At 50.1% G+C, this 18565-nt stretch overlaps 1 protein-coding gene across 4 annotated transcripts in view; it reads right to left on the bottom strand.

The window, feature by feature from the left end:
- bcar3 (BCAR3 adaptor protein, NSP family member) overlaps window positions 1-18565 on the bottom strand; it is a 62100-nt gene that overhangs the window by 19825 nt on the left and 23710 nt on the right. For 2 of the 4 annotated variants that reach the window (XM_064333337.1, XM_064333338.1), the window contains 2 exons: window positions 13883-14216; window positions 7195-7237 (listed from right to left, as the gene is read on the bottom strand). In XM_064333337.1, coding sequence (XP_064189407.1) covers window positions 7195-7237; window positions 13883-14216 — 377 coding nt within the window. Of the gene's footprint in view, window positions 1-7194; window positions 7238-8079; window positions 8321-13882; window positions 14217-18565 lie in introns of those variants that run through there. The other 2 variants (XM_064333336.1, XM_064333340.1) reach the window with 2 other exon arrangements.

Raw genomic sequence — 18565 nt, 5'->3', positions numbered from 1 at the left:
TCATTTCTCCCACTGAGCAAGCAACAGGCAGGAGAATTGCTAACTGACCTTGAAGTAATTTCACTAATTGGACAATATCAGGACATTTATCAGTTCAAATATTTCTTTGATGTATTTCATTCCCTTTCAAATTCTATTGACAGCACAGCCATGGTTCAAATAAGCACAGTGTCCAGAAGGAGGAGACACAAGCCTCTTCTATCTGGGTTAAGAGCAAGTGGCAGGCTTGGCTCCACCGAGGCTCAGCCTTCAGGCTCAGCTAGTCTCTATTCATCGGGGACACTCGCTCTGCCTCTCAGCCATAAAGCTCTCACACTGCCGTCAGCACTTTGGGGAGGGGGGTGGCTGCTGAAAAAGATTCAAACAAACAGCAGTGTGTCCCCCATGAGGGATGACTCAGAGCCCAAACAGCAGCAGCACAGGACCAGCGGCCCTCCCCCGAGCTCTTCCTCTATTCGGCTAACAGCGCAGAAACGCTGCAGGAGTTAAAACTCATTGACGAAAAGTTCAGACGCTCGGCTGCCCCGGGTACGATGCTATTTCGGTTTATGGCTCCGATCTGCGCTTTTTCCTCTGTTATGTGGGGCAGTGCTGGACGCTCGCGTGCAGTGAGACCTCTTTGAGCCGTCTAACGGGGGGAAATGAAACGTGCCCAAAGGCCAGAAAATGGCAGCAGTGGAGCAGCAGAGAAGAACAGCACAATTAAGGGTTTTTGATGTATTTATAGTCAGGGCTCCCTATAAATCTGGCTCTCCACCCCCTCTCCTCTTTAGAGCTTCTCCTGCCAGGGTCCCCAATGGGTAGACTTCCCTCACGAGTCCTGCCGAAAACACTGACCCCAGCTATAAACCAGCTGTAGTAGACCCACTCACCAAGCCATGCTCCATACTGGTCACTGCTCAACACTGGCCATATGCACAACACTGACCACAGCTTTACACTGGTCACTGCTCAACACTGGCCATATGCACAACACTGACCACAGCTTTACACTGGTCACTGCTCAACACTCGCCACAGCTCAACACTGGCCATATGCTCAACACTGGCCACTTCTCAACACTGGCCATATGCTCAACACTGGCGATATGCTCAACACTGGCCACTTCTCAACACTGGTCACTGCTCAACACTGGCCATATGGTCAACACTGGCCACTTCTCAACACTGGTCACTGCTCAGCACTGACCACTGCTCATAGACCACCTTTAAGGAAAAGCTATATGAGGAGGACCTCCAAGTGAATAATTTCCTGGGCCCTTGCAGTGCCTTTGACTTTGAGCCAGGCCTCCTACCCTAAAAATCAGGCAGAAAGGTATGTGGTTAGAACTAATCAGAAGCATATAAAAACGGGACCAGTTGGATATTTACTGCTGTAGCTCCGTTCTGTTAGCCCAAATTGCTCATAAAGTGCATTCACGGACATAAAACGCACTGGCACAACCTTCTCACAACACAGGAATTCTCTCCTGGTGCAAATCTCCTAAACAAAAGCAAACGGCACTCAATATAGCCTCAGAAGCCTGGAAACACTTACATTTTACAAAATTCCCATGGGAAAAGAGTAGCTCAGGTGACACTTTAAACTTTGAAACAAAATCTTTCCCTGTTTAGAAATAAAAAAACATTTTAGTGCTTATAAATCCTTAGAATAAATCCTTAGGTTGCTGGGTGGCTCATTCAGTTAATGCACCAGACTGTGGTGCAGGAATGAACTACACTGAATGTTACATCTATGACTGGGTCCCATAACCTGTATAACCAAATTGTATGCGGAGGTGAACTCTGAATTCAGCAATGATACTGACACCTATAAGGTACATCCATCCGTTAGCTATACCTGTTTATTCCTGGTCAAGATTGCGGGAGGTGCTATCCCAACATGCATTGGGCAAGAGGCAGGAATACACCCTGGACAGTTCGCCAGTCCATCGCAGGGCACACACACCACTCTCTCACACTCTCATATCTAGGGGCAATTTAGACTCTCCAATTAACCTAGCCTGCATGTATTTGGACTGAGGGTGGAAACCGGAGTACCTGGAGGAAACCCACGTGGACACAGGGAGAATCTGAACGCATGCAAACTCCACACAAAAAAAGTGCCAGGCTGGGGTTCGGCGCCTCACCTTCTTGCTGTGAGGTAACAGTGCCACCCACCGCAACATGCCGCCTCGTATATCGCGTCTACAACAGCACATCCCACAACTAACCAAGTACTAATCAAACCCATACTTTAAGCCTCTCAGAAGGAGCAGGGTACATGGGGGTAGGGCTGCTGGCTGATGTTATAAGGTACAGGAACTCTGTAATTGAGAAAATATACACACACACAACATTGTGCTTTTGGCTATGGGTCACAGAGCAGCTCTGATGCAAGTGCTGTCATCGTGGCTGAGGGAGAAAGACAATGGAATTTCTGTAACAATGGACACCAAAAAACCTGTTTTCTGCAAAACCAGTTTTTATCTGTTCAGGTTCCAGATGTAGTCAGCAGAGCACTTATGAAAAGTCAGTTACAGTATAGTCCCACTGCAGCACTTAAGCACTGCAAGATCTATTCTAGCTGAACCCCTATATTAGTGTTTAAAGAAGAAGCACATAAGCTATCTCAGCATAAAATAACTGTATGAGAAGGAAATCTGGTAAGTAAAGTAAGACGACTAATAAAAACCTTTTTTTCACCCTGCTTTTCATGGCACGCTTCAACCACTAGAGGGTACTGTTCCTCTTTCAGTGCATTATTGGCGGACAGCTGTTTGTGGCCCTCATACTGATGAAAGTTTGCTTGGTGTAGGGTTGACACAGCCTGAAATGATGAAGGACACTACTCTGTTCAAATACTGAGAAGGTTCTGAACCAGTGATATCACTAACTACCCAACAGAACCACTTGCACTTGCTAAAAGTCAAAACAGTCACAAACTGCACCTCTGCGTGTGAGTGTGTGTGTGTGTGTGTGGGCGGTAGCACAGCATATTTCAGAACAATTTTTTTGATTAAATCTGCTTTAATCCTTGTAAGCTTTTTAATTTAGATGTCCCAGTCATGACATCTTGTCATTAATCAAAACTCGCCACGTCTGTGTAGAGCTGGCCAAAAATGATTTTAAAGTGGCCGGTGATCATGAACCCTGGAAACTATCCAAGGGCATATATTTAAAAAACCCAAGTTCAACATTATTTAATTGAAAAATCTAAACTATTAATAGCAGGCTGCCCAATCCGTGACCCTTCTCTGAAATGTCCGGAAATGTGTTATTGCTCTCAGGCGAAATGAGCAGGAAGTGCGGGAGTGAAAGGATCAGCGAATAAAAGAGGGATGTAGGGAGAATTGGCTCCGCCCCTGGCAGTGCAGTACAGTGCCTTCAGATGCAGCAGTAGCTATGAGTGAGGTTGTCAGACGGTCATTCCAGACAGACCGTCCTCACAGTCTTCTCTCAGGCCCCTTTAAAGCCGTCCTCATCCCGCCTGTCACAAAAGCCCATGTATTCCAGCCCCCTCGGCGCGGCCCGCACGGGCAGCCAAAGGGGCCATTATCCGGGTCCAGCGAGAGGGCTGGAGATCTCACAGCCTGGACAGAGAGCCATTGTTTCTTTAAAACCCCTTTCAAGACCAGTTAGCCGCTTACTGTGCAGCGGGCCACAGGGCGTTCACCACGAGGATGAGAGGGAGAGGGAGAAGAAAAGAGGGAAAGGGAGAGAGAGCTACGTAAAAGACTTGTTCCACAGGGACCGACTCTCCCTTCACAGAAATCGTAAGCATGCTAGCAGGACAGTCCACAGGACAGCTGTTTTCTTCTCACCAGCCTCCACTGCTGCAGCACATAATTCCCCTTCCCCAGAGCGCCATTTTTCACATCTCACAGCATGGAGAAACAGGTACACGGGCTGGGAGCAGTGCTCATGACACAGCCATGCCATGCTGACGACTCCATCCACGATTCACTGAGACAACTCTGTGGCTCTGACTAACTCGCAAACGGCCTCCGGAGGGGGAAATCAGTAGGGGGAAATTCAATGTTTTCACAAAGAGTAGGGTGTGAAAGCCTCCCCAGAGGGGAGAGCTGGGTTTCCGCCCTTATCGGACCGGTATTTTTAGGCGCTGAGTCCTCCTCGAGCCATTTCCACGGTCCCGCCTTCCAGATCTGCTCCACCGGTAATGGCCGTTCCCGATTACTCAACACAACTGGTCTCAGACACGCGACGCGTCCAGGCCGACGGCGCAGAGCCGAAGCGCGGTCATGGCTCAGTCCCGCAGCGAATAACATCAGCCGGTTTCACCGGGTAAATGAGCCGTTCCACCCAAAAGCTTTAGCGCGCTTAACTACGGATGAATCAATGCTTCACGGTGGGACAGCGCCCACAGGCCTCGCCCTGATTGGCTCGGTTTACCGCCACGCGTCACCTGCCCACAGGAAATCGCCGCAGCCTGGCAGCCCTTTGATGCGCAGCCCCCGCCCCCCCCCCCCCAGTCCTCTAGCTTCCGTTAAAAACGCACAGCAACCACTCATCAACTTCAATGGCCGCTTCAATTCGGCGGGCGGGGGAAAAACAAACAGGCCCGGACGGCTCATTATGGACTTACGCATCGCGCACAAAGGCCTTTGAAAGGCTGCTCAGCTGCGGAGGTGCGACTGGCCTTTCAACGTGTGCCACAGCAGGTGTACCCAGCAGCACTGGGGGGGGGGGGGGGGAGGGAGGGGCGTACGAATGCAGGTCATCCCGGTCCTCCGCAGCCATGTCATCTGGGATTTTCCCACATGGAAACCCTATTTTTTGCTGTGGCTGAAAACACAGACAGAGGGAGGGACGGGATTGGCCTTTTCAGCCTCGGTAGCTACCGGTGAGAGTGACTGAGGGGAGCGCTACACCGCACGCCTGTCCCCACAAACCACAAGAGGTGACACTCGCCCTGGGTTGACCGAGGCGGGAGGGGGTACAGGGAGGCCCCGTATGGTGCAGTGTTCTGAGAGTCACCTGACCTTGCAGCCCCCACCTGATCCGCCCGTGCGCTGTGATTGGGTGAAGCTGGCACGTTGCAGCGGTGCCAGGCCTCACCGTATCGCTGACCCCCCTTCACCCCCGGCAGATCCCCGTCTGCGAGATCAGTGTCTCTCCAGCGCTCCGTGACTAAACAGCTCTGGCAGCTGCCACTGCTAGCTGTACTGTTTGGTCTGCTGCGTTCACTCCCAAGGTGACTCAGGAGAATAGCTTTCATTTTAGTTTGTATCTTTGCCATGGACAAGGCACACAGAGCATTGAGACAAGGCTCGTACTTTTAACTGTAATTGAAATAACCGTGGCAGGTGACCATTAGTCAGCTGGATGTGGTAATCATTGTGTAATCATTAAAGAATAACAACTAATCTGTGGAATAATACGCGCAGTTATACAATTAGTAATTACTAATCAGTGTAATTACCCTTAATCTAAATACAGGCATTGCTCTCAGAGCTGGACACAGAATCCCCGGTGCGTGGGGAGCAGGACACGACCTCATCACATTGGCCTTCCTGTCTGATGAGAGGCGCACTGTGACCTGTGTACACTGTCAACAGGCAGTCATTGGGCACGGCGTGCAAGAGCCCCCCCCCCCCCCGTGAGGTCACCCCCGGCACAGTTTGCTTTTCGCACGGAGGCGCGAAAAGCGCTTGAGCCAGGAGGGCGAGCTGGCGGCCGGGCTCTCGGCTGGCTGAGAGAGGTCACGGTGTGGCGAGAGAACACACTGGAAACGGCCATCGCTCACAGGACCTGGCAGGGCCACGGCACACACGTCGGGCTCCAGCCAATGCCAAAAAAGACAGGCCCCCCCAAGCTCACATCTGCGCCAGGGACGGTCTATGCGAAATTAGATTCTGGCAACATTTACGCCATTTTCCTCAGGCCATTTTCCTTCCAGCTGCTTGCGAAATTAGATCGTTTTGATTTGTCACACGTACGTACACCTTTCAAAATGACAGTTCAGTATTTCACCTATCACTGTAAAGTTGTTACCTACATTGAGGTGGAGCCCATATTATATCAGGTTACTGTACCCCTCCTGAAAACACAAAAACATAGAATATATGCTACCCAAACTGAGCCATCTGAATTACACTGGAGTATATCCATTGGAAGAATTCATAATGAGTAAGACTTAAATTCAAATGTTCTTAAAATTCCATAATAAAGACCATTTATGTTTAGGTGCCCAGGCTCTGTAAGATCTTTCACAATGTTTGCAATGGCAATCAGCTGTTGTGAAACTGAGAATGTGCATGGTGTGCTCTGGGGCATAGAACTAACAGGGAGAAACTGATCACTATCTTCTGTACCCTGCCTACTGTTTTCCTGTTGTTGAGTAATAATGCTTATGGAGATCATATCTCACTACACTTCTTTAAACAACTCTCTCTCTCTCATTCTCTCATATCTCTGTCACTTTGAATTGAATGTACACTGAAAAGGAGAACTCGATAAAAAGATAGCTGATGAATGAAGCAAGAACATTGTGTCATGAATCCGATTGGACAAATATTTAATCCACCAGTCAGAAGCATAATCCACAGTAAAGCTTGTGAGACCCAAACACACACACAGCCACACGCATTCTGAAAGATTCACTACATTCACCTTTAAACATGCAAGCGCCAACTTCAATACACATGCAGCAGGAGTGGGAACATAAGATAAGGATCCTGATATCGATGACCACAGGGACTAGTTGTATTTCATACATTTATACATTTTTCTGCCTATCCCATCAACCACTTAGACAAACAAATACCAAGACAATTTCCTCCATGTGAAATCTAAAGCTTGGTAATCAGTGTTCCCAAAGAGAGAGCACACGGTGTTTTGAGCCTCCCTGTCCTACTTCTGTGACCCTGCACCTACAAAACATTGAAAGCATTCAATAGTATTATATTACCAAGGAATATTAGCATTGTGTTCATTTCAACAGAAAAAGCATATCCCTTTATAAGCAGCCAGCCTATTCTTCTACCTACATCCTACGGATTTACTCATGAAAGATCTGACAACACTCAAAGCACTTTGCATGTTGCAGCTGAGGCAAACGTGATTTCTTTAAAAATCCACTCCACTTGTTTTTCACCTTCTTTTAAAAGCCAAACAAGACAGACACAGTACAAAAGCACCATCTTTTGAATGCAAAATCTTGTACACATACGGAGAATTCCGAAGCAGCGCTTACCTTGACATACTCCATGGTGGGATCCATACTGCCCTGGTCCCTGCTGGATAGAGAGAGACAGAGAGAGAGAGCTCCCTTTAGTGCAATAGGCACAGGCACACACACACACACACACACACACACAGACACAGTGGTTCACAGGCCCTCTGTCTCACAGCTCCAGCTGAGCTGCCCCTCTGCCGGACTGAGGAGAGAGAGAGCCAGCCCCTGTCTCTGCTGCCAGTCACAGGCCCTCGTTTCCCCCCGCTTCAAACAGCACCACCTAATTCACAGGGCGGTATGAGTCCATCTCGCAAAGCAGTCAAATCTGCCACATCTGCCACTTAACTGCACGAGAGAGAGAGAGAGAGAGAGAGAGAGAGAGAGCGGCTGAGGACGACGTGTATGGGGACAGGACTGTGCTCCAGGGTACCGCTTTCCTATTTGTACAAATTCACCTTAAAGACAGGACCTTCTGATAGACAGAAGGAGGCGACCCTTCAAAGATGACTGGCGCAGAGCAGGGGCAGCCATTCAGGTTTATTTCAGTTCTGTATTGTCTTCGTCCTCTTTCAACCTTTCTCCTCTTTAAAGTTGTGTTTATGCGGAGTTAAATCCAAATATTCTGAATGCACGGGGATTACAGTCAGGAGTAAAATTAATTCCGAGAGTCTTACACAAGATTTCCCATAGGGATCAGGAGGGGGGGGGGGAAACCCCCCACACAAAATAAGAACAGCAAACTGTACGCAAACGTCCAGGGAAAAAAGAACTTTAAATGACAGGCTACTTCTACTTTCAATCCCAAACGCACAAGAGTCAAATACAACACGTAAGAGTGAAAAAGAAAACGCTTTCCCTTGGGAGAACTTAGATTACAATTTAGATTGTAAAAAAATAACTCACCTAATTACAGGAACCGCTGTTTTTCAGTTATTTTCTGCGAGCGCATTTTCAGCGTGACAAAAAAAAGAAGAAGAGAAAAACACCAGGAGCGGAGAACGCAGGAAACATGGCGGAGAGGAGCAGGAGAGCGGAGTGAAAGACGGGAGCCTGCCGCGTTCTGCGAGGAGTCCGCGCCGCGCTACGCCGCTCAGCTCAGCTCCGTCTGCATTTAGCTCCCCCCGGAAAAGCGCGTCTGCGTGCGGCGAGGAGGGCCCGGCCTCCCGGCCCTTTCATCTCGGCTTACACAGAAACCTGCCTTTATTCCCGCCGGGGCTTGTGTGTGGTTGGGTGTCACGCCCTCGGAGAACAGAGCCTGTTCCGGCCCATCGCCCAAAACGGCTCAAAGGGGGGAGAGAGAGCCGACGCGGTCGCGGCGCGGTTGGCGTTACGCACGGGACGCGCTCGCCACTGTCCCTCCTCCCCCCCCAACCCCCCCCCACCGCGGGTCTCCCCGTAACGGGCGGGGAGACGATCTCGGACCCCCCCCCCGCCGCCGCCATCTTTCCGAGACGTTCGAAAACCCGAACAGCGAGCGCCGCTCACAGAAGAAGAATGGAGAACGGCTCAGCGACAGGTCTTTTTCTGTGCCGGGCCTGTGTGTGCAAGGCTAAGCCACAGTCGCATTGTGTTCTTAAAAATGAATTTGTGGCATGCTAAACCACAGAGGTTTCAGAAAGCCTCTCAATTAGAAGGGAAGAGCCAGGACACTGCGGGTCACGAAAGCCACCCTCTGTATAATTGGATATCCATACAGTGACTCTCGCTCTCTTTGAGGCACTGTGAGAACCGAGCTCTTGGCACGCAAATGAACCGCCGGTCAAGAGGAAGTCTTCAGGGGTTTTTTTGGGGGGGGGGGCGGGGGGGGCGAGCAGGGGTTCTGTCACCTTGCAGATGTGAGACAGTAGGGGGAGTCTTCATGGGAAGTCTTCACTTCGCTACCCACTTGCAGTGAACTTAGTGACACTAAGGACCGTTCATCCTTTCGACACTGTTATTGATGGTCAGCCACTTCAAATTCCTGCCTCATCGATTTACGCCCTTGCGGTTATGACCCTCGGTCGCGATGCGGTTTACGCAAACAGCTCAGGAGACAGCGGCGCGGACATCTGGCCCTCCGTCGGGCAGCGTACTTGTTTTCCGCAGCGAGCTGCGGGGTGAACGCGAGAGCTTTTTAGCGCAGCGCGTGCAGCTGCCCTGCTGTTTCAGCTGGAGCTGAACGGTAGCCATTAAAAGAGAAAAGCAGCTGGGCTGGCCCGTCTCTGCAGGCAGAAATCCAGGGTGCCCCTCTGTCCAACCAAAACATGTCTGGCTGATGAAGGTCTTCCTCTCCATTAGCTTATTTACACATCAGATCTGCACGAACAGCAAAAATAAAATAAAAAATCCCCACCCCCCTGTTGGTTAGACCGTTTTCAGTTGACTGCGAACACAGCTTGTACCTTCAGTGTATGTGTAATGAGACCCTTCTTCACGATAGCTCCTTACAGACTACCAGCTCTCATCAGTGAGACATACACCTCTCTGCTAATCTGCGGTGGCTATTTCCTGTAGCACCATGTGGCCTGTAGTTATTTTTTTTTTAGCAATAACAGGCCCTTCGTAATTAAATTGAAAATCTCACGTTTACCAAATAAAGGAACCCTCGCCATCAGTTTTCCTGATTTGGGCCATTGCACGTCACGTCCATATGACACAGAACTCAGACCAGGTGGCACCCAGCTCTGCCCTGATTGGACGCTCTCGGGCACCCTCGGTTTCCGCAAGCCCGCAGCGTTTATCTCGGTCATTCTGAACGCAGACAACCTTGGCGAAGAGCACAGACAGAACGTTCTCAGCTAAAGGGGGAGGGCTGACGTCAAGATGAGCGGAGTGTCAGGGACTCAACATCATCAACATCCAGGCCTGTGACGTGCGCCCGGACTCCGTCTCACCTGCCAGCAGCCACCTAGCCCAGCTCACACACCGCCCGCCCAGGGCATGCTGGGAAACGGACTGAGCCACGAGGGGCCAACAGAGGGCAGGCATGGCACCATTACACCCCCCTCTCCTCCTCACCACCAGCTCTCTCATTTCACACTGAGGTCCGCTTTCTTTTTATCTCTCTCCCTGGCCGTAAATTTTCTCCACATCTCTTCCTCGGTCCAGCTATTCTTTGATCGGCTGAGTGGGGGCCAGCACCTGCCTTCAGTTCGGCCGAACCACGGGGGGGGGGGAGGGGGGCAGCCGTTTGTCACCCACGGATAAATCAAAGCCGCTGAAGGCTGGAGTTTACATGAAGAGACCTGCGAGTAAATCAGTGCAGCTGTCATCACAACAGCACCAGCTGACAACACCTCACAAAATAATGTGCAGTGAATTTCCGCTCTACCCACTGCGCTGTGACCTGCCCACTATTAAAATACAGGGGCTGCATGTACGCAGCATATATGTGCACAAACATTTTCTTGTGTCTCTCTCTTCACTGAAGGCTGACCATTTTCTGAGATGCTTCTCACCAAGAAAAGAGCAACAACATCAGCAACAACTACAGAAAAACAACAGAACAAGCACCTCACTGGTAGGTCCTGGTAAGGTCCAACAGACTGGCACTGTATACGCAAGGAACGTGATAACCACTGAACGCACACACGCTGAGGTTCAAATGTGATCAATGGTGCTTACATCAAACCACAACCCTGAAAAGAGATACGGTTGTACACCTACGTACGGCCAACATTTATCACCAGCCACAGACAAGCCTTTGCTCCACTGCGTCAACGGTCCCCAAAAAACCCCGCCCACCACACCCAGGGCACTCAGAGGAAACGAGTAACCCTCAAACACAAAGGGGCACCCCAGCGCCGCACGAGAAGGACAGGAGAGAGTGTTCCTCAGAAGAATTCAGCTGGGACCATTAAAACCTCACCTTTACAATTCTTCTCCGGTGTCCTTTGCTAGAGTTACCTGAGACCGAACTCGATATGGTAACGTCGTTGCCACGGGATCCCCAGAAGAAACGGCAGAGCCCCAGGGTCCACCGCTTCAGAGTCTCCCTCCTCTCTCTCACTTTCTCTCACCCTCTCTCTCTCTCTCTCTCACTTTTTCTCACCCTCTCTCTCTCTCTCTCTCTCTCTCTCAGAAGACAGAACACCCCTGCTGCTAAATGGCAGCACCTCTCCTGCGTGAGTTTCAACAGGGGGTTGTTATGGAAACCAGAGTTTTGTCTGAGGTCATTGCTAGCTCTAAAGTGCATCCTGGGAGCTCTTTTTTTTTCGTTGTTGTTTTTGCCATTTTGCAAACTCCACCCTATTTTCAGCTAGCGGTGTGGAAATAATAAAAAAAATTGCCTAATATTCGCCAACCTTAAAATGTCAAAGCCTGTACTCCAGTCAGCTGAACAACCCCTCACCCCCCAACACTAACCCTCATCCTCTCTCATCCACCCGCACGCCCTAATGCGAGCAGCTTTATTCCTCCAAACCGTGTTCTAAAGCTCTGCAGTGGCTGCTTCTCCGATGGCTCTACACACGGACGTATCGGAGGGTCTGGGAACCTTTGTTGTAGTCTGATGGTTTCCCATGGCTATCAGAGTATTATGCTGCAGTGTTAATTCTCTAGTGTAAACAATTCTTTTCTTTATCCTGTGTGCTTTGTCTGTGATCGTCACTCTTGTGATTTTTTCAAATTTGGAAGTTTATGCATCACATCAGTGACACTTCAGTGACTCCATACACACACACACACACACACACACACACACATAGACCTTGAATGCAGGTCTGTCCAAGTACTGGCAGCAGTCAACTCCCAAACAGCCAAAACCCTTCATGTGGTTAGAAGATAGAGAAACTCAATGATAAATGCACTATGCAGTCTGCATAGCAACCATGTAAAACAATTCAAGAGCATTAGAAATGATTTGTGTCCTGTTTGCTTGTTTATGTGAGAATCCCTGTGGATATTTTAAACTGGCTGTTTCCAGATTTTAAAAGGACTGATTTTATGAAGAACGACGGTAAATATTGTGTTACTATGCAGTTAAATGGGATGGACCCCCAGTCTTACAGGGCTCCAAATCCATTGTCCCCATTGGACAATTGCTTTCAGATTTCTGTGATTTTTCATTGCGTGTCAACACCAGAAATGCATGAAAACGAGCAATTATGGGGCTTAAGCTGGACGCATAAAAGGAGCAGGGGTGTGGAGGTAGAACAAACTGTGCAGAGCACGGCTGGCTGTAATTAACTGAGGACTGGGAGTACTGAGGACTGAGTGTATTTTTCGCTATTTTTCTTCTGCCTTTGAGTAGTTTTATTTCATTATAGTATTTTTTATTTATTTTAAGCTCTGGCTACATTATCAAAGCAACTAGTGACCAGTGCTGAGAAATTGATACTGTGGTTATAAGTCTACTTCGCAATGTCTACTTCTTCATTTAAATTTTATTCGACGGTATCTCAAGAGTTGCGGCAGGACACGAAGCAGCACGCGGCTACGGTGCGTTCCCCGGCTGCTGACTCACTCCCGGCCCACCTTCGCAGCGCTAATCCGCGGAGACGCCGCGTTTCGTCGGGCAGGTAGGTGGGTGCGTGTTCCCAGGATTCCAGGCGCGGCACCTGGGCCGATGGGACGGCGCAGAGCAGATGCGGTGCTCTCTGAGAGCCTGCGAGGACGACGGTGTCCAGTTTCAGAGTCCACCGGAGGGGGGGGGGGCTCCGATCCAGTGGCGCGCAGGTAACATCTGCCGGCTTTGGGGGGAAAGGGCCGCGACTCGGAGCGCGATCCGGTAGCCGGCGCGGGCCTGTGCTAACCTGCGCGCGGCGGTTGGATCGCAGCTGACCCGCTCACCGCACCACCAGGCAGCGAAGCCACGGTGCCGTTTAGAGGAAGCGCTGCAGGGTAACGGCAAGGCAGAGCCGAGCACCGAAACGCAAACCTCACGGTGGCGTGCAAAATGAACACCTTCTACGGGATTGAACCCTGCGCTAACTCTCAAACTCTCTGCGGTACGATATCAGCCGATTCATCTCCTGCTGTTCTGCTCAAGCTGAAGCAGGGATGGGCTGAGAATCCCGGCACATTGTCTCTGTTTTGAATAAGAGTGTAACAGCAGAGGGGGCTGTTCTTTTGCAGTGAATGGCTAAGGGATGACTAAAGCGTAACCATTTATACCACACACCTGGCTGCTTTAGTCTGTAGCTGAGCCTTTAGGTGTTAGGAAGTAAGGGAAGACTGGTTCACAGGAGGGCATGTGAAAGGGCAGTGTACATTATAAGTATGTGATGTATGGTGTGTAATGTGGTGTGTGATAATAAAATAACCTGCATTATGAACTACGGAGGGAAACATATGAGTATACAGTATAATGTAGTACATGCTTGATGGGGTGTGTGCGTGTGTAGCATGCGGATTGTGATGGGGGGATAATGTAGTGAGTACAGTAAGATGTGGGGTATTGAGTATATTGTGTGGAATGTGATTTGGTACATGGGGTGTGAACAGCACTTTCATGTAGTTTGTAGGCTGATCTGAAGTGGTGTGGGGGATATAATGTAGTGTGGGGTTCAATGCAGTGTGTAAAGTGAGATGTGGTGTGTTGAGTATATTGTGGTGTGTGGAATGTTATTGTGGTGTATGTGTCTGCGTGTGTGTGTGTGTGTGTGTGTGTGTGTATGTTGTGAATAACTATGTGCTTTGCTGAAAGTGATGCAGTGCGTGGTTGATAAGGCATGGGGGCTGGCACTCTGCGTGCAGTGTAACGTGCAGTTTGGGGCAGCAGGCTTACCTGTGAGTGGACTGGCCCAGTGTCTCAGCGTGGAACGGGTGGGGCTCCTCGGCGATGTTGTGGATGAGGGGCGAGGAGGGCAGGCGGGCCCGGCCGGGGTGGGGCAGGGAGCCGGCGTGGCCATTCGCGTCCCACGAGTGCGCGGCCCCGCCCCCTTTCTTCCTTCGGGGCAGGGTGCCGTGGATGGAGACGCTCTGGTAGCCGCTGGGGGGCGGCGGGGCCACGGTGGGACGGGCGCTCAGCAGGTCCATGGAGGAGGCCAGGGAGCACTGCCTCCCCACGTGCATGTTCCGGGGCAGGCTGGCAAACCGTCCCTCCGCCATCATCTTCAGCTCTGCGGGGCCAAACAAGGACGGGCAGCCGTCAGCCTGGACCACTACGCAACGCACTCGACGTGAAAGGCCTCCTTACCTAACACGTACGTGCTCCCTCTCTGTTGTGAAAACAGTGCGTGGAGACACAATGTCGGCTGTTTGGCAGTAGCCAGTGGCTGACTCGAGGAGCTCAGCTCATATCCCAGCTGCAAACTCGTGGCTGGAGTACAGAACAGGGCCCTGTTTCACAAAGCGGGATTACCGAGTAAACTGGACACGTAACTGCACTGAGTAAAAACCGAATCTGGGACGCTGGAGTAAAAAAGAGCTGTTCTGGGTTTCACTTGGCGCAGTTATTCAGCTAACTCAGTAATCCTGCTTTGTGAAATACCCCCCAGTTCTGTTGGTGCAATGTGATTGTTACATGTGAGGAGGAGGGTGAGGAAAAGCTTTGCAATCTGTCATGGCTGCTGGTGAGTTGAGACCCCCCCACCCCCTCACACCCCCGCAGGTGGAACCATAGAAAGAGAAGCTGCAGTGCCTGAGCATGGCTGCAGGCTGCAGTCAAGCTCACAGCCGTCTGACTGCCAGGCACATGGGCTCTCTCACGATTCCCTCATTGCACGTTTACCTCAGCATTCCAAATTCACACTTCAAAATTGCCGCACCGTAATATGGAGTCAGCAATGGAAATCCATTTGACCTCTATTTTTCGGCTTTGTGAGGTATTGCCTTTGTATCGTGTCAAACGAAATGGAGAGGTCATTAGTCATAAGTCTCCCTTTTTGTTTGGCTCTCTTCATTGTGTGCCTACCTCACCTTCCGCTTTTTTTTTCTTCGTCCTCCATGACATATAATTAATAACCTCCTTTATATTCAGGAATCTTAATCTGCCTGAAACATAAACCTCTGTCTCACCCGTGGAAACGACATACGAGCCGTTCCGATCTCTGTCGCGATTCATGCGACGCCGTCCTCGTTAGAGGTTAACCAAGCGAGGTGCCAACGTAATTAAAATGCAATCCTCCAGCGCTCAAAGCAAAAGAACACGAAGAGCTTAAAAAAAAAAAAACTTTTGGCACTTTTACTGCTGACATGCTTCCCCTGTTTCCCTCTTTCCCCCCAGTCTTTGCACCGCACGACCCCCAGAGAAAGCCTCCTCCTGGACTAAGATGAAAAGCGAGCGCGGTACGGTCACGGTAAAACAAAATGGCGAACGAGGCGGAGGCTGCGGCCCTCATCAGGTCGATCCGCGAGCCGAGCGGCGGGGGTTAAGAGTCTGAACGCGGCAGCGGATCGAGTTCGCTGACCCAGACGGCGGCTGAGCGTTGGGGCTCGCTGACCCCGTTAACCCGGTCCCGCCTGTTCTCCGCACACGGCCGGCCTCGGCCGCCCCAGCCCCTCTCTCGCTCGCCCTCAGAGCCGGGGAGCTGGTGCCCTTCTCATCCTCCTTTGTCTTCAGCCCGCCGTGTGAAATTCAATCTCCGGTGCGTCACTTTTTGTTTGGCTGTTAAACCAGAGAGCGGTAAAACTACCCTTAACGGGGAAAGGAAAACGGAGGCCATGTTTGATGTCCCCCTCCTCATCCCCCCCACAATGGTTAAACCGCCTTGACCAAAATTGTGCAACCCGATACAAAGCCTGTGGGGACCGCAGCGGTGTGCAGATGTGCTCGGCGTATCTCCCCAGGAGCGACGCGGCCCACAAGCCCCGGAGTGTGCAGACAGCGCGGCGCAGCGGGGCCGGGGATTCCCCCCGTCGTGGCTGCTGACGCGCCCGGTTTAAACCCGTCTCCGCCGGCTCCTCAGCGGAAAAGCCACAGTCACGGCCGCAGTCGCGTCCACCGAGCCGCCATTACGGCTCAGAATAGAACAGGCTGCGTCTGACGACCCTGCTGACCGTCAGTCACAGGCCTGACCTGGGTTCGGTCTCCTGCGCTGCAATGAGAGTCCCTGTTCAACCCACGGTTGTGCTACAGCACATGAAAGAATTCTACTTAGCAAGAGCAAAGGGCACTCTCAGTGTACAGTTACTGTAGTTGAAAAGGTCTTTGAAATTGCCTCTGGGGTCCCCATTTACCGCGTAAAGCCAATGATCCTGGGTGGATTGAGCGAGATTTCATGGGGATTTTCAGGGTACAGTGAGATGATAAAAGCTTTTCTACTGGCCAACTCAATATACCAAAGCCACCTGTTTGAGGTGGAAAAACACTACACACTATACTCGGTCAACTTCTGACAAAAGAGTACTTCAGGTAACAAGAAAGAAAATGTAGACATTACTGTGAGCAACCGTTTATTACACATTCAATGCAATTATGGTAATCTCTTCATTTCCTGCTTCAAAAAAAATGAGAAGCAGGTTAAACTGCCTTCAAAGATTTATTTAGACGTGCTGTCGGTGTCTGACAGATGAAAAGGGATTAGTCACAATCCCTACCCTACTTAGTCATAGCTGTGAAGAAAACACAAAAGAAAAGGGGTAAAAACATGCCAAGCTACTCCTCACTGGTGTGCATCCCCATTCTCATTTTACTGGCTTCCTGGCAGATAGCGTGAAGTAATGTAGCGCTTCGTAATGTGCAAAGAGCCCCTCGGCTGTCACTGGAGGAGCTCACTGTTTATGACATAAGAAAACATGGCTGTGGTCGTGGTGAGGGACATCTGCTAGCAGTTAAGGAATGCTGTTGAATAATTAGCCTCCTGTGGTATGGGCAGGAGCACGTCGGAGGTGCGAGGGTTAATGTCAGCATAGCATTCATAATAGCAGGTCTCAGCTGTGCTGCTCTGTCCTGCTCTACCATAAACTCTCCTCTCTCTCTCTCTCTTTCTTTCTTTCTCCCCCTCTGTCTCTCTTTCTTTCTCCCCCTCTCTTTCTCTCTCTCTCTTTCTCCCTCTCCCTCTCTCTCTCTCTCTCCCTCTCTTTCTCCCCCTCTCTCTTGCTCTCCCCTCAATCTCCCTCCCATTCATTCTCCCCCTCGTTCTGTTGCTCTCTTCTCTCTCTCCCTCTCTCTCTCTCATCTCTGTCTTTCCTCACTGTACCAGCTGTCTGCTGTTGACATCATTCCTCTCACAACAGACACAAACACACGGGGTGCGAGAGTCATTATCATACAGTATCATATGTGTATAATATGTGTACACAAGGCATATTAGCACAAGTGTATATGACTCATTTGTGCAGTTTTTACTTAAGCTTGGGAATATCATTAGAACCCGTCTTAATATCAAGGGAAATGACCACAGACTCTTATTGTTGCATTTCAAAATACTTAAATACTTTCTAGAAAAAAATCAAGAAAATGGAATGGTCACAACAGAACATACAATGACTGGATCAAGTCAAACTGTTGGAAGCAACAGACCTGTTTTCAATGCAACCTAGAAAAAGGCCAGCATCATCTAGACATTTTGCATGCAAAATGTAATATAGAAAGCTTCCTTTCAGAAAAAAAGAAAGGACTGCATTGGGAAGAAAACACCCAGTGCATTTCCAGAACGTTATCACAGTGCTACTGCACAGCCATCCCCCACGCAGCTCTGTGGGAATCTGCTGTATAATGGAGTCCCCGTTTAATTAATTCAAACCTGCACAGCACAGACAAAGGCCTCACCAAGTCTGAGGGTTCCAAGTGCACTTTGCAAAAAAAAAAAAAAAGAAAAGAAAAAAAAAGCACTGCATCAGCCAGCTTAGCTGAGCTGCATGATCCCAGCTTTCCCACAACACTAATAATGGGTTGAGGAGTGTGAGCGAATTACACTGATTATGAATGCTCAACGGTATCTTGCAAGGGGGCTATCACTGTTATGACATGCGCTGCAGCTATAGATCTCGCTTCCCAAGTTAACAGGGTGCATGATCTTGATGCAAAGCTCATATCACCCCTTCTCAAGTTTAAGGTTGAGGCGATCGTGAGAAAAGGGCCAGAGATCCATGTCGCTGTGGCACTGCCCGACTTATCAACGGAGATAGGAAGTTTAAAAATAAACGCTGACCCGCGAAGCCGACACCTTCAATCAATGGGTGCACGGAAACAGGCTTTAATATCCTGATTTCTGTCAACCCGTGTGCTTTAAGCGCAGAGCACTTAAAAGGACTCAGCCCAACCACAAGTGAGTGGGCCGGGTCCTAATTACACTTACAAACTTACAAACCTAATGAGGAGAAGGAAACCAAACAGCAGAAATAAACAGCTGGAGAAATTACACAGAGGAAACGGGCTGCCTTTTCCCCTGCTGCACTCTCCACACACACACACACACACACGCGCGCGCGTGCACACACACAAACACACACACGCACGCACACACACACACACACACACGTACGCACATAAACACACATGCACGCACATGCATACACGCACACA

Source organism: Anguilla rostrata, chromosome 4 (genome assembly GCF_018555375.3).
Source record: "Anguilla rostrata isolate EN2019 chromosome 4, ASM1855537v3, whole genome shotgun sequence".
Classification (NCBI taxonomy): domain Eukaryota; kingdom Metazoa; phylum Chordata; class Actinopteri; order Anguilliformes; family Anguillidae; genus Anguilla; species Anguilla rostrata.
Note: the sequence above shows the minus strand (reverse complement) of the source record. Positions and strands in the feature narration are given on the sequence as shown.